Genomic DNA, 14,087 nt, shown 5'->3' with positions numbered 1-14,087 from the left:
AAGTCTCTGCGCAGCGTTCGTGAGAAGACCTTGAACAAAACGGTCTCGTCGGCTTGCCGTGAGTCCGTCCTTGTCTTGTCGGGTAACTTATCTCTCGTTTTCCTCGTGGAACATGTTGGCTTGCTTATCTGTTCCCTCAATTACAGCACAGGTTGTTGGAGCTATAATTGTAGTTTGTCACTTATCTTGCAGGCACAGTAATAACACCAAGCTGTCGCGGATGCATTTCTTTTTGGGAGATGCTTCAGAGGATAAGAAGTGCAATGTTCAAGCGCCTTGATCACGCACTAGTGCAATGTCTTCCGAAACTAGTGCGGTGAAGACTCTGGACGAAGTCGAGAAGAACTCGCAGCTCGAGACCTACGACGAAAAGCTCGGGTTAGACGCACTCGATACTTCTGACGGTGATGCGGCTCTTCAGCTCGTCGGCGCACGAGCAACGGCACACTTCAGTGAGGAGTATAACCGAAAGCTCAGGCGCAAGCTGGTATTTCTTATTTCCTGCACTTTGGCGATTTTGACTTAAACATCGACGGATCTACAGGACCTGGTCATCCCCACCATTTCAGCGGCTGTCTATTTCAGTCAATATTTGTTCGTCATTTGATGTGCAAAACGATCTATTGTGCTTACCCTTAAACAGGGACAAGACCTCACTGAACTATGCGAGGCGAGTGTTGTTCGCAGAGATGTTGGGTAACATGAATATTGACAATGTCACAGTATCATGGGCTTCCCGATCGTTGGCCAGGCAAGTTATAATATTTGTAACATCTAGCACGTGCTAATATGACTCTAGAACTACAACTTGGTATCCATGGCTTTCTACCTGGGTAAGATTTTTCTGCAAGCCCGCATAGATCTTACGAACTGTTCAACTACAGGTTACCTTTTTTGGGAGTTTCCGACCGTCTATATCTCTCAGAAACTTCGATTGGCCAAATATCTCGGTGAGAGCGAAATTAACGAACCATAGCATCAGCTGCAAATCAACTGACCCATTGAAGGCGGCAACATTGTTGTGTGGGGAATAATCCTCATGTTGCATGCCTCCACAAACAACTTCGGAGCCTTCTTTGCTCTCAGATTCCTTCTGGGTAAGCCTCTTCGCGTTTCAAAGAAACAAAACACAAACTCTAAATGGTCAGGAATGTGCGAGTCTTGTGTCACACCGTGTCTCATTCTCATCATCTCGATGTTCTACAAGAAGGATGAACAGGTATGCGAGAATTTTCGTGTGACATACAGTACCTTTTGACTGACGATCATAAGGCTAAACGTATTTCATGGTTCTACATCATGGTGCGACTATCTTACATTTCTAAATTTGCATTGCCCCTGACTTTGTCTTAGAATGGCCTAACCCAAGTGTTCGGTGGTTTCGTGGCATACGTGAGTGGCGCTCAATGCTACTAGGGGATGCATGAATAATTTATACTCTTCCAGGGTATCTCATTCGATAGCGGCAAGGTTTTACCACCCTACAAAATCATTTATATACTACTTGGTGCTCTTGCGATCGTTATTGGCATAGTCGTCTTGATATGGCTACCAGACTCCCCAGTCAACGCTTCCATGCTGACGAGGGAGGAGCGTATTGCTGCTCTTGAACGTGTTCGGAACGATCAAGGAGGTACGGAGAACAAGAAATTCAAGAAGGACCAGGTCATCGAAGCCCTCACGGACCCTCGCACATGGCTAGTTGTTTTGTCAACGATATTGAGTAAACCTTTTACTTGAATCTGCATAAAAGGCAGCTGACACAGATTTTATATAGCGAGTATCCCCAACGGAGCTTTGAGTAACTGTAAGTCGCATCGACAAAAATTAGCCCAGTGGAAGTTAATTTTTGACTGCAGTCAGCAACATTATCATCAAAAGCTTCGGATATACGTGCGTGAACCATGCTGTCTTTGCTTCTCACTAATATGCGTTTCTCCTAGATCAAAGCAAACCCTGATTCTTTCCACTCCTGGGGGAGTTATTGGTTCCGCGATGGTGATTTTCTGTGGATGGTATTCTGACAAGAAGGTAGAGGGCCTAATATCACCTCGACAATTAATTCTCTCAACCACCTTTAGGGCGAGCGGATGATCCCCATCGTGTTTGCATTGATTCCTACAATTGTCGGCGCAGGTATGCTGTTGGTAAATTTTAGAAGGAACGTCGGTTGAAAATGAGAATTAGCCATCCTTATTGGCCTGAACGGATCCTCCAACAAGGGTGTTCTGCTCTTTGGTCCGTCCAGTTGTCACCATTTGATGTTTTCATGAAATCTGATTTTCGCGGCAGCGACATACATCATCGGTACCTTTGGCAGCGCTCTCTCCACGATTTACGCATACAACGCAAGTAACACCAGTGGCCATACCAAGAAGGTACGTTTGATGTTACTTGTCCTCCTTTATTTCCTCAGTTTATTCATGTGCTTAGGTGACGATTAATGCAATGACGATGGCCACTTTCAGCATTGGCAATATTATCGGGACCGAGATATTCCAGCCTAAAGATGCGCCAGCCTATATTCCAGGAAAGACAGCGATCATGGTCTTGTTGATCGTTCAATTGTTCATTTCGTTTTTACTACGCTGGATCAATGTCCGATTGAACAGAAAGCGGAAAGCCCAGCTGGCGGAAGAAAAGGCGCGCCGAGGTTGGACTGATGATGATGTGCAAAAGGAAAGAGAGCGTCACGCATTTGCTGACCTCACTGATAGGCAGAACATTTTCTTCACATACATATGTTAATAAGTGTATAAATCTGTCAATGTATTTCTGAGTATATGGACCGTCTGTGTCTACATTATCAAAGAGACTTTGAACTTCTCCACAAAGCCAAAGAGGTTTATCCGACGGCAGTAAGCGGATTAAGCAGCGGAAAAGATCCGTGGATGTAACTTACGCAAGAAGAACCGTGAAGTAAGTTAAATTCGAACCTTTAGAATTGAGCGTGCCTAAATGCTGGCACCGCCAAATATGCTGATCATGTCGTATGAGCGGTCGCAGTGATGGTAAAGCACACGGCAACACAACATTTACAAAGCGTTAAAGAAGATATGCCTTTCAGGCTGTGAAAACGTCAGTATGTGCACGGTCGCAGATGAGATAGCACGTACCTTGTACACGCTCCCAATATTCCCTAATGGCATTGGGTGCATCATCGACAAGCACGTCTTCGGGTTCCCATGAAGCATCATCGGAGCTGTACCCCTCCCAATAAACTAAAAATTCTCTTTCGCCTTCCACTCCTCGGTGCGATTGAATTGATGACACAACAAACTTCTCGATGAACTCGACTTCTGCTTCCTTCTGGCATTTGATACGGAGTGATAGCCGCGCAGGAAGCGTCCATGCCTTGGGAAGACGCATCTTTGGAAGTGCGCCAGATGGCTGAAAGGTGCGACGGGCTGGTGTGCCGAGCTTCCTGACGTATTTATCGACCTCGCATAAGATGTGCTCGACATCGCACAGCATAATAGGACGAGCCCGGGGTCCCAAGCCATTAAACTTCAGGTCGAGACGCGAGAAATGATCCCTCTGCGTGAGTTGCATCCATCGGATTATGTCAATCTCGCATTTGTGAGGAATGAGACCTTTGAAACAGCGTTGAAGGCCTCGACGTGAACCCACCCCGACCACCACAAAATCGTAGTCCGAGAAGTTCAAAACACTTGAATAGGAGAGGTTCAACACCAGCTGGTACGCAGTGAAGTCTCCCATGCTCTTAAAGGTGCACAGCCATTCAAAGATGTCCGCGATGTACTTGGCCTTTACGCACCGCATGGGCAAGTCTTTCATCAAGACCTCCATGAGAGCGAGATGATTCATGAAGTTTTCCACGAAGCCTAGACTAGGTGCAGGCTTTTGAAAAGCCCCAGTGTATATCGAGACTCTGTCGTCGTACAAACGACGCAAGACGCGTTCGTAATCGGCTCGTTCGTAGGTGGCCCAAGTGAAAGGTGCGATCGCGCGTCGCAGGGTTTCATACGTATTAATGCTCGTGAAAGTGTTGAAAAGCAGAATTCGAAACACAAGTTCGGTGGGATCTTGAGAACCTTTTTCGATGACTTCTGTGATTATGTATTGGCTCACCCGGTCTAGAACCCGGTACGTATTACAGAATGGATAAGCTCGTAAAATAGGGTCGTCCGTCCATCTGCCAAATACATTGAGTTGGGGTCCACTGAGGAGGAAGGGGTGTGTACATACGGAGCGGGAAGGTCTTTGAAACGCTTTTCGGTTATAGCGTGTCTTTCTGCCGCGAAACGCCAAAACGTATCGAACACAGGTGTCGGCTCGAAAGTCCGGCCTCGTACAGTGACGGTCAAAGGCGGTGACATTGCATCTGACTGGTGAAGTTTTGAACGTTTTGGACATTTGTCCGAAGCATTCTTTTCTGCTGTTCGTTTCCGGCTGGAACCCATCTTTAAACGAAGAACGAGTGGACTATAGGTTAGTGTCCATGAATCGGCTCGCCAACTCGAAAACAAATAAAATAAAAAAAGACATACCTCTTGAAGACAAGCAAACAGCGGTGGTGACTGGCTTGAATAGAACCAAGCGGCGTTGAATAGTCCCGTACATAATAAATGGTAGGTCCCCGCGACGCCCGCGTCCGAGTCGCGCCAGTTGAATCATGCATTTCAATTAAGTCGGACTCAATCACTCGTTCCGAAATTCCCGGTTAAACGTTAAAAGGTGGTACTTGTACGTAACTTTGAAGTTGAAGTTACCACATCAAATCCTCCAGCTCGAGTTCCGAATCCGAAGGCTTGCAGCGCTTGAGTCTATGTCATAGGCGAAACATCGTGCACCATGGATAAGTCATTAAAGAATGATTATATCCAAGCGTACCTCGACCGCCAGAAAGTCTATGTACATTCCTATTCTTCTGAGGGAATCGATCTTCATCACCCGTCAAAAATATCCAATGGGACACCGACAAGGATGCGGCATGAAGAAACGAGAAAGCTGAAATTTGGATTCGACACACCTATACTCGTCCCCCGTGTAACCGGGTCTAATAGGACAGACAAACGCTCGGTCGTAGAGCTTCCCGCCAAGGCAACGCAAAAGGCCAGAAAGATCCGGAAGGCACTTGATACTGAGACCTCTACAAAGGAAAACAATGGATCAGTGCGTGCACCGCCCATCACTGCTCAACGTGATCCATCCAAGCGGAAGCGCAAGAAGACAGAAGTCCCGTTTGGTTCCGACGAAGAACACGAGGCTAGTGAGTTCTCGTTAATATCCTCATGAATTTATTTATCTCTCTCAACAATTTTGCAAAGGACTGAGCGAGCGTCGAGAACGGAAACGCGTAAAGCGCGATATTGTGAAACCAGATACCAATATTGCAGTGCATATTAGCCCACCAGCAAGTGAAAGGGAAGATAAGAAGGTTACTCGTAAAAGGGGACAGAAACACTCGGGCGCTGCAGGTCTTGCACTCTTGCACGGATTTTCAGCGACTAATGTCGGTAAAAACCGCCTCACGGTGAGTACTGCTGGTCTGGTCTATCTGGCACGTGGGTTTCACCGTGACCTTAGTTGAAGCCGTTGGCTTCTCTTGGAGTGTTTAGCAAGGGGAAAGCATCTGCCAAGACCAAGGTATACAAAGCGAAGGAGCCAGGTAAGATAAAATACACGTTCTCTACTCTTCAAGCACTGATCATAGTCCAGCCCAGAAGTTATTTTCAGAAATAGCGTTTCTCAACAAGACAACTAAGCAACACGAGTCACTGGTGGATGAGTCGATTGCACATGACTCTTCCTCTCAACCACCATCTACTGTGAAGAAGATCAAGGTCGCGAATCATCACAAAGACAAGAAATCGACTCGATCGACCAGCCACCATTTTACGACTCCGGACCTTCCTAGGGGAAGTACAGCCGTGTCAGAGCCGTGGGATATCGAGCTTCAAAGCAAATATCCGTCTTCAGACGGTTTCCGTCCTCAGTCAGGCAAACCCGTAGCCGGAATGCCAGTACTCGATCCCCGCATGGCCAGTTGGCACGATCAGGATCTGCCATCTGAGGGCCAGGTGATACACTCTTCCCTCATAATAACTCCCGTGAAAGAAACGTCTTATGACTGCATGCCCAACGAAATCTTGTCATCAGTTCCGGCATCTGTCATCGCGACCATCTATGACCTTGACGGTGAATCATCTATCCATCCTTCTCATTCCGCATCTCAGATTGGTCTCAAACGACTTGATCATCTAAACCCTTCTGTCGAGCTTCTCACTTCAAAGTGTTTTGCTGTGCATGATGATCATGATGCGGAACGTGTATCACCGACGTTCGATCCACGACACCCTATAGCTAACTCTTCTGGTGTGATATCGGACTGCAATCCGCGTGACGCATATCTCCTCTCCGTTTCCCACCCGCACGACACAAGCACCACGCGTCGCGCTGCTCCTTTGAATGTACATGGCCGACAGCAGCCCTTTACGCATCCATGGCATCCCCGAGGAGCATTTTCTTCCCTCAACTGACAACCTTATGCCAACTTATCGAGGTCACCCTATCACACAGTATAGTCACTCAAACGAGGATGACATCTCGGCATGGTATGCTCCAGGCGCATGTACCACCAGCTTCTTTGAAGGGGACTCTGACTGTTATAATCTTCGAGACCAAGACCTGCTTATTTTGGAACCTCCACATCTTGTCAATGAGCCTAGCTTCTACCCTCTGCTGCATGCTTACTCAAGCGACGGGCTGCACGATATCTCAGCGGATGACATGGCCATACTTGACGAATCACGTGAAGGTCCTAGGAAAGTCATCGAGGATACACAAGAGGTGGACGACTACGAACACTCAGACCTCGTGCTCGAACGATCTTCATTACATGGTTCTTTCTCGTCACCAACCCGCTCTCACGCGACAGCCGAGGCATGCGACGGTAACTCCTGTTCACTGCGCCCGTTCTTGCAAGGTCGTGCGATGCTACTTGGCATTCCCCCGTACGTTCCGCCTTGGCATGACCCGCATAACCCTGAAGACACGAAATTTGGGAGTGGTTTGTTGTCAGCTGAAGTGGATGTTGCAGAACGCTTGAAAGATCATTGGCGGCCGCATAGATTATGATAGATCAGACCCACTTGATGGTTGAGCAGATAGTTTTTCACTTGTGTGCGCAATAGTATTTCATTTGAGGGAGTGATTATGTAACATGTCACGAACGCGAAATGTCACGCGTGACCGCGGAAATAAAACTCCGCTCCTCACGTACAGGCGTTTAGCGCTGTGAAATCCTCGCTTTTCTTCTCACCCAAAACAGAGCGTGGTCCTCATTATCGCGTAGCTGATCAAAAGATGAGCTCGAAAGAAAATAGAACGATGGGAAGCGCGTTGGTGAGTCCAGGATTCTTCTATCCTTTGGTTTTGCCATTTAGCCCCTCTTCGTCGCGATTCGCATATGATCAGTCTGCACCTGGAGTTTTCATCAAACCAGAACCAGAAGAACTGCGTGCAGTTCCGTCTTCTGAGTCTGCGCGCTACAATCCGAAAAAATTGACCCCCATCCCAACCATCAAGGCCGAGCCAAGTGATTCGAAACCTGTTGTAAGTGGCATCTAGAACACCCACGAACGCGGAGAATTGACGTTGTCGAAAACTTCCAGCTGTCAGATAGGGGCATCACAGCCCCAAGCAATATTGCTCTGAATAGTCAACATAACCTTTCTTCAGCTCCTGACGTTAAGAACTTCAAACCGGAACCAGAACCGCCACACCGACAAACGGTGCACGAGCCAATGTTATATCAACTCTATGACTCTGCCGACAATATTTCATACACCCCTGAAGCTGCTCTTCAAGCTGGTCTTGGCATGGTGAAGACTCTAAAGGCCAGAATTAACAAACTCGAGCTTGGCAGCAAGCTTCGAAAGGATGTTTGGCTGCGTGAAATCGATAAGTAGGTAATTAGCCGTGCCCGAAGACAGCAATGACAACTCTATCGTAGTCTCCTTAATCAGGGTGCTCCTACAACAATGATAGCTGTTTGTGGAGGTGCGTAATCATGAGTCCCAATATGCACATCCACCGAAGTCTTCTTTAGCGACCGGGGCAGGAAAGTCTTCGATACTAAACGCGATCTTGGACGGTAAGCTAAATTGGTGTTTATGACTCTTTATACTAAATTATTTGTAGACAATATTGTCCCAACGAGCGGTATGAGAGGTGAAGCGAGACCTTTCACTATTGGAAATCATGGTTGCTAAACCCACTTGTAGCATGCACAGCCGTGGTCACGGAAATCGCATATCATGCCGCACCTACTATCAATGCGGACGTCTCATTCCTTTCTGAAGCTGAATGGAGAGCAGAACTCGCTGTTCTACTCGATGACCTTGTGGACCAGGACGGTAATTTGAAACGTACTACTGACCTTCGAAGTGATTCGGGTGTTGCTTGGCACAAGGTATGGGCAATCGGAGCTTCTAAGTACGCCGGGATCTGATTCATTGTCAGGTTCATGCTGTCTATCCGTCAATTGTCCAAGAGCAACTCATTCACCTGACGGTCGACCAAATTTTGGCCCGCGATAAAAGTAATCATTCTCAACATGGACGCGAACGCCAAATAATGCTGACGCTCCACATAGATATTGCCAATGTCTTAGGCACTACGAAAACAATATCGGCGAAGAATTCGACGATATTCGCTCAGGAGATCGCTAAATATATTGATTCTAAGGACCAGAAACGAAGCGGCAAGAAGGATAAGACCAAAGTTTCTGATAACTCACTCATGAGTATCCTTACCAAGGACAAGAACAAAGAGACGAAAAAGAAAGACCACGGCCCGGCTCTATGGCCCCTCATTCGTCAAGTCAATGTGCGGTGTAACGCCCAAGCTCTTTCCACAGGCGCCATTCTAGTTGATTTGCCTGGTGTTGCCGATGCTAACGCGGCAAGGAATAGCATCGCAAAGGACTACATGAAGAAGTGCGACTGCATCTGGATTCTGGCACCTATCACCCGTGCAGTGGATGACAAGACCGCCAGAGGTATTGGTATCGACTCAGCATCTGTGTCATAATTCTGATGCTTTTGAATTAGATCTTCTTGGTGAAGCTTTCAAACTGCAGCTGATGAGTGCGTTCTTTATTTTCAACCTTAGCGATAGGCTAACAATTATTTTCAGTGGGTAAGTCCTTCTCATGAGTACTCTCAGATAGCTTACCGTCCACTATGGGTCCCTTTTCGTCCATCAGACGGCAAGTGAGTGATCTGCCCTTGACTTCGGTTGTGAGTGTCTAATTAATTTGGTTAGCTATGATGCCCACACGATCACGTTCATTGGTTTGTTGCAGCTCTTTTACCTGGTTTGATTCTCACTTAAATCGTGTGGCACAGCTAGCAAGTGTGATGATATATCTTGTTCTGAGGTTATCCCCGCTTTGGGTGTCGAGGACGACTCTGAGCTAGAGGAGATTGAGGGCCGCATTGAACAATATAAAGAGGAGACTATTGACCTCAAAAAGAAGAAGACTGGCGCAGAGTCATCGATGAAAGGTACGTATGCGAATTTCGTTCGTGCGGCAATGTACTCAGCTTAATTTCACAGCTATCGACAAACAGCTCAAGGATGTTCGAGCTTGTCTAGCAGAGTATGAGCAACACAAGACGGCACTGGAGAACGGCGAGACATTTGCACCACAGCTGACCACGACTGCACACATGAAGGTCCAGAGCGCGGGCAAGAAGCGGAAGAATACTCGCAGGGGGAAATCTGGGTCACCTAAGCGTCACAAGAGTTTTGGGGACGACGACGACGACAATTTTGAGATAGACGATATTGACGATGATTTCAGTGACGACATCCATGTGGATGATGACGATGAAGGGTCAGACGAAGAGGATGGAGAGAAAGAGGACGACTCAGACGGGGAGGATGATACACAGGACAAGCCAGAAGAGGAGGTCACAGTCGAGATCCTCCAGGAGAAGATTGGCGACGCCAAGGAAGCTATCAAAGTTGGACGCGAACAACTCAACAATGCACGCAAGGCACGCAAGGATGCCGTAGATGCCATCAGCATCCTCAAAAAGAAAGAGATGAAAGCGCAACGTGACAAGAACGCATTCTGTTCTCTGAAGCGTTCAGAGGTTTGTTTCACTGTCAAGTTCCCTACCACATTTCTCACCCGGCGTCAACCAGTTCTCCCGCGACGTTTTAAAAGAAGATTTTCGCGTTGGTCTAAAAGATCTTGACGGTTGGTTGACTTCCCGTCTTTGAAGGATCGGCTAAGTCACAAAACACAGACGCCGCCGCCGAGGAGCGAAACCCAAATTCTTTCGATCCGACTCAGAATCTGCGCAGTGAGTTTCCATCTCGTCCTGAAAATACCTACTGAAAATGTTTTACTCAGATTATGATGAGATTGATCTTCCTGTGTTCACCTGCTCATCCCGCGACTACGTCCGCATCACGGGACAAGTCAAGGGTGATGGGGACCCATCATGTTTCTCCAACGTCGAAGATACTGGGATTCCTTCCCTACGGCAATGGTGTCACCAATTGACCATCAGTAGCCGGTCACGCGCTGCAAAGCAGTTCCACACTCACTTGAAGACATTTGCGAACTCGGTGCGGGTTTATGTCGATGGCATTGGTGATGTAACCATTGCAGACCGTGAATCCCTTCGTGAAAAATGGGAGTCAACACCACAGGGTGGAGAGGGGATGTATGATAGTGATGATGAAGGCATGCCTTATTGGCGTAGCTCGGCTGAACCTATGAGCGTCCATCCCTTCCAAGCATTTCGAGGCATGGTGTCTAGGGAACTCGTGGATGCTAGATTCTTCTCGATGAACAATCAGGCATCCCTAAAGGTGGATGCTCGCGGTGAACCTATAGGAGTGACTCCTCGGCTTGTGAAAGTGTGTTGACTTGTGTTTTCTATACGGCTCATATTTCTTACTCCTTGCAGGAATTCGGTGCACATGTTGAAAAATGCGTCTCGGATTTGCAAGACCTGTTCCGTGATGGTCTTGAAGATAAATGTCAAGTGGGAGCAGTCAATGTAAGTGTTATTCCATTGTGGCAACTACCACAGCTGATGTTGTCCCGATAGGCTGCCGAGGTTGCGGTTCAACACGTCGACGAGTTTGCAGGGTCCATGCACTGGGCGACCTATCGAGCCAGTGGGTGACCCAGTCCATATGCAAGTTCTCGCTGACTATACTCAATATTAGCCCTTCGTCGCCACGGGTCTTGGCGCCGGGATCTGAATGTCGAACTTCTGACGCCATTCACTCGAAACATTGCTTCTTCTTGGTCGACGCTCTTTGAGTCCGATCTATTCGCCTCACTATCGGACGCCATTACGACATCCATCAATAAACTAATCACCGATGTGGAGGCCAGTGCAGCGGCGGGACTAAAGGACCGCGTACATGCACAAAGTTCTGTTTCGCAAGAGGAGGCGCGTCACGCATTAGGACAAACCATGGAGGTTGTGAAGGAAGCGCTCGGAAAGGAGCAGAAGGAGGTATCACGTTGTCTCGCCCCTCATGTTCAAAACGAACTGATGGATGGCTACAATCTCGCCTTGGAAGAGCGAGGCCAAGGAAGTGTCGCGCGACAAAAGGTTTGTCACATGTATCACTTTAAAACCTCTTCTGATTGAATGCAGGCCGTGTTCCATAACTATATTGATGGGCACAAGCACGATATTTTCAATGGCGGGGCAGAGGTCCTAATGGGTCGGCTGTCGACTGCGGCTGAGATTATCGGGAAGGCTCTCAACGAGTCACTTCGAGAACTTGCGGAAAAGGTCAGACTTCTGATTTCATCTTGGCGTGGGCGTCGTTTATGCTCTCTTGTAGATTGAAGTGTCGCTTGCCGTCCTCTGGGAAGACACGCGAGATGTCCCTGATCAAGTTCGTGCTCGATTGCAAATGATCCAGTCTGTGTCCAAGCTGCTCGATCAGTTGGACATGTGGTCAAAAGCAGCGCAGAAGACGTCTACTGCATCCTAATGGATCATCGTTTCATTTTTAGAGCATGTCGACAGCTTCTCATACAAGGAATTTTAGTGCTTTCGTTAACGGTACATTAATAGCTGTTCTGTAATCTCTCTGCTTGGTATTTCTATCGTTGTTTGACATTCCTATTGTACATTCTACTAGCTAGCTTATGGTCGTTGCTTTTATTACTGTAGTGTACAGATCCAAGCAATCAATGAACGCCCGAACAATTGACACTGATGAACTCCGTCTGATTAGATTTCATTGCACACAAGTCAGTAATGTACAAAGCGTAGTTTGAACAACATAGAGGTCAGATGATACCGGGTCCTTTCTTTCGACTACATAAACTACATGTAAGCACAGCCACCTGAATTAAAAGCGATGGATCCGCCGTCCACGACTATCCACTTCTCTCCCGTGTTCGTCCACATAACCACTGTGTTTCCTGGATCTCCCTTCATCTCTCATACCACCGTAAGAGTTGTAGCGCCCGTGCCCCTGATTTCCGTAGGAATTGTAGTAGGAGCTGGATGAAGGTTCCATTCCAAGGAACTGCCGAACGCGGTCCCCGACTGAGGGCGCTCGACCTCTGTGGTAATCACCATTGCTTGTATAAGCATGGGAAGGGCGCGAGTGCGAACGGTGTCTGTGTGACGTCGAATGAGAGCGATGATGTCCTGAGGTAGGTTGCTAAAAATAGCAATACGTCATTAGCTATCAGACTGAGACAAAGCACAATGTAGACTTACGACGTATAAGGGAGCAGATGTCGCGTATGTGACTGGGTAGCTAGCAGCTGTACTATATCCGTACCCATGCCCTTGCCCTTGCCCGTGCCCATGCCCGTGATGACTGTGGCTATTGGCTCTGGGTCTGCTATGACTGTGTCCGCTATGACTGCTGCTGCGGTGGTGTGAGCCAGGCACAGACAGGTATTGAGCAGTCTGTGGCGCCTGGACTACAGTGGGGTACCCATATTGTGGGCTAGATGTGTGGGCATGCCCGGTTGATGCCCGCCTCAGGGGCGTCCCGTAGTTGTTGTAACCTCCATGACCGTGTTGAGAGTGCGAAGAAGGTGCGTAGACAATAGGCTGATGGGTACTGTAGGGAGAATGGGAAGACGGAAAGGCGTATTGAGTCATCGTCCGGCGACGATTTGCTGGTTAGTTGTCGGTGAGTAAGAGGAGTGGACAACGATGTGGTGATTGCGTGGTCGCTGGTGGTTGTTATTTGTGGGGCAACGGTGGGCGCAGGGGGGAGTAGATAAGGATAAAAATGGGGGCGCTTGACCGTGATAAATGTGGAGATAGGACACGTTCTGATCTTATATCGGACTGGTTATGACCCGGACTGACAAAGTTGCGTCACGGGCGGCTGCGGTATCAATGTGAATGCACTGCCCGGTTGGAGTCAGCAAGTGGACAATTGGAGCGCACCAAATTATACAGACCGGGCCTGCATTGCATTGCGTTTTTATGCTCGAGAGCACTGAACAACATTGTAATGCGATGCACATGAGAACCACAGGACAAGCGACAAAGACCCAGGGTGGCCTTGTGCCGAATATCAAACAATGATTGCATGGCACAGGATCTGCCACTTAAACAATAACAAATAATATTAATTAGTACATCTGTTTCTAATCAGATTAGAAAGTAAACCTTGTACTCACTAATACTCATTCCTTAACACACAAGGGAGACACATGCGCAGCCCCATGATATCAGGCCACCATAGCCAAGGATCATCTAGGTATACAGGAAGCTGTCGAACTTAAAAGTTGGTCGCACACCTAATCAAAATACAGAGACACGTCAAGCATTTATTACCGATCAGTGTAGCCCTAACTCATAACTCGTCGTCCATCCCAGCCGCGCGGCGTGTAAGCTAACGTACTGGCCGATGCCGCTCATTATGTCCTGTGCAAGAATTTCTGGGCATCTTCGAAGAAGTGGCGTACAGTAACACCTAAGTAGCATAGGTTATTCCTGCGTTTGGGTTGATAAGACCAAGTGTGGCTAGCTTCGCGATGTCAGGTTTGACGATCGAAGTTCTACGCCTCCCTAGGCAGGCATATACCAAAAGGTGAAGGG

The 14,087-nt window shown here is 47.8% G+C and overlaps 5 protein-coding genes across 5 annotated transcripts; 3 read left to right on the top strand and 2 right to left on the bottom strand.

The window, feature by feature from the left end:
* Positions 1-104: 104 nt before the first annotated feature.
* Positions 105-2,866, top strand: BJ212DRAFT_1013074 (MFS general substrate transporter). Its single transcript, XM_041328843.1, has 18 exons — positions 105-487; positions 545-594; positions 644-670; positions 724-751; positions 800-833; positions 885-950; positions 1,008-1,097; positions 1,149-1,219; positions 1,273-1,302; positions 1,354-1,392; positions 1,447-1,723; positions 1,778-1,807; positions 1,860-1,893; positions 1,944-2,031; positions 2,082-2,136; positions 2,188-2,238; positions 2,293-2,378; positions 2,434-2,866. Exons 1-18 carry the CDS (start codon positions 296-298, stop codon positions 2,746-2,748), a joined length of 1,563 nt encoding a protein of 520 aa, XP_041195536.1. The 5' UTR covers positions 105-295; the 3' UTR covers positions 2,749-2,866.
* A 197-nt stretch (positions 2,867-3,063) lies between these two features.
* BJ212DRAFT_1297708 (uncharacterized protein) lies at positions 3,064-4,340 on the bottom strand (the record flags this gene model as incomplete). The annotated part of the gene is made up of 3 exons (XM_041332624.1): positions 3,064-3,068; positions 3,117-4,156; positions 4,210-4,340. The coding sequence occupies 3 exons, from the start codon at positions 4,338-4,340 to the stop codon at positions 3,064-3,066; spliced, it is 1,176 nt and encodes a 391-aa protein (XP_041195535.1).
* A 168-nt stretch (positions 4,341-4,508) lies between these two features.
* BJ212DRAFT_1013956 (uncharacterized protein) lies at positions 4,509-5,743 on the top strand. Its single transcript, XM_041328845.1, has 3 exons — positions 4,509-5,233; positions 5,292-5,632; positions 5,688-5,743. The coding sequence occupies exons 1-2, from the start codon at positions 4,816-4,818 to the stop codon at positions 5,552-5,554; spliced, it is 681 nt and encodes a 226-aa protein (XP_041195534.1). The 5' UTR covers positions 4,509-4,815; the 3' UTR covers positions 5,555-5,632; positions 5,688-5,743.
* Positions 5,744-7,262: 1,519 nt separating this feature from the next.
* On the top strand, positions 7,263-12,226 carry BJ212DRAFT_1338956 (uncharacterized protein). The gene is made up of 22 exons (XM_041335040.1): positions 7,263-7,368; positions 7,441-7,578; positions 7,638-7,930; positions 7,979-8,025; positions 8,075-8,119; positions 8,167-8,196; positions 8,250-8,437; positions 8,488-8,566; positions 8,621-9,025; positions 9,078-9,113; positions 9,233-9,239; positions 9,292-9,320; positions 9,375-9,533; positions 9,586-10,127; positions 10,180-10,234; positions 10,284-10,340; positions 10,391-10,902; positions 10,953-11,045; positions 11,097-11,166; positions 11,218-11,612; positions 11,658-11,798; positions 11,851-12,226. Exons 1-22 carry the CDS (start codon positions 7,330-7,332, stop codon positions 12,001-12,003), a joined length of 3,513 nt encoding a protein of 1,170 aa, XP_041195533.1. The 5' UTR covers positions 7,263-7,329; the 3' UTR covers positions 12,004-12,226.
* On the bottom strand, positions 12,185-13,234 carry BJ212DRAFT_1013069 (uncharacterized protein). Its single transcript, XM_041328842.1, has 3 exons — positions 12,744-13,234; positions 12,536-12,671; positions 12,185-12,449 (listed from the first exon to the last, which is right to left on the bottom strand). The coding sequence occupies exons 1-3, from the start codon at positions 13,134-13,136 to the stop codon at positions 12,367-12,369; spliced, it is 612 nt and encodes a 203-aa protein (XP_041195532.1). The 5' UTR covers positions 13,137-13,234; the 3' UTR covers positions 12,185-12,366.
* Between the last annotated feature and the right edge of the window lie 853 nt (positions 13,235-14,087).

Source organism: Suillus subaureus (assembly GCF_016647635.1).
Source record: "Suillus subaureus strain MN1 chromosome Unknown BJ212scaffold_8, whole genome shotgun sequence".
NCBI lineage: Eukaryota > Fungi > Basidiomycota > Agaricomycetes > Boletales > Suillaceae > Suillus > Suillus subaureus.
This window is presented reverse-complemented; position numbering and strand designations above follow the sequence as displayed.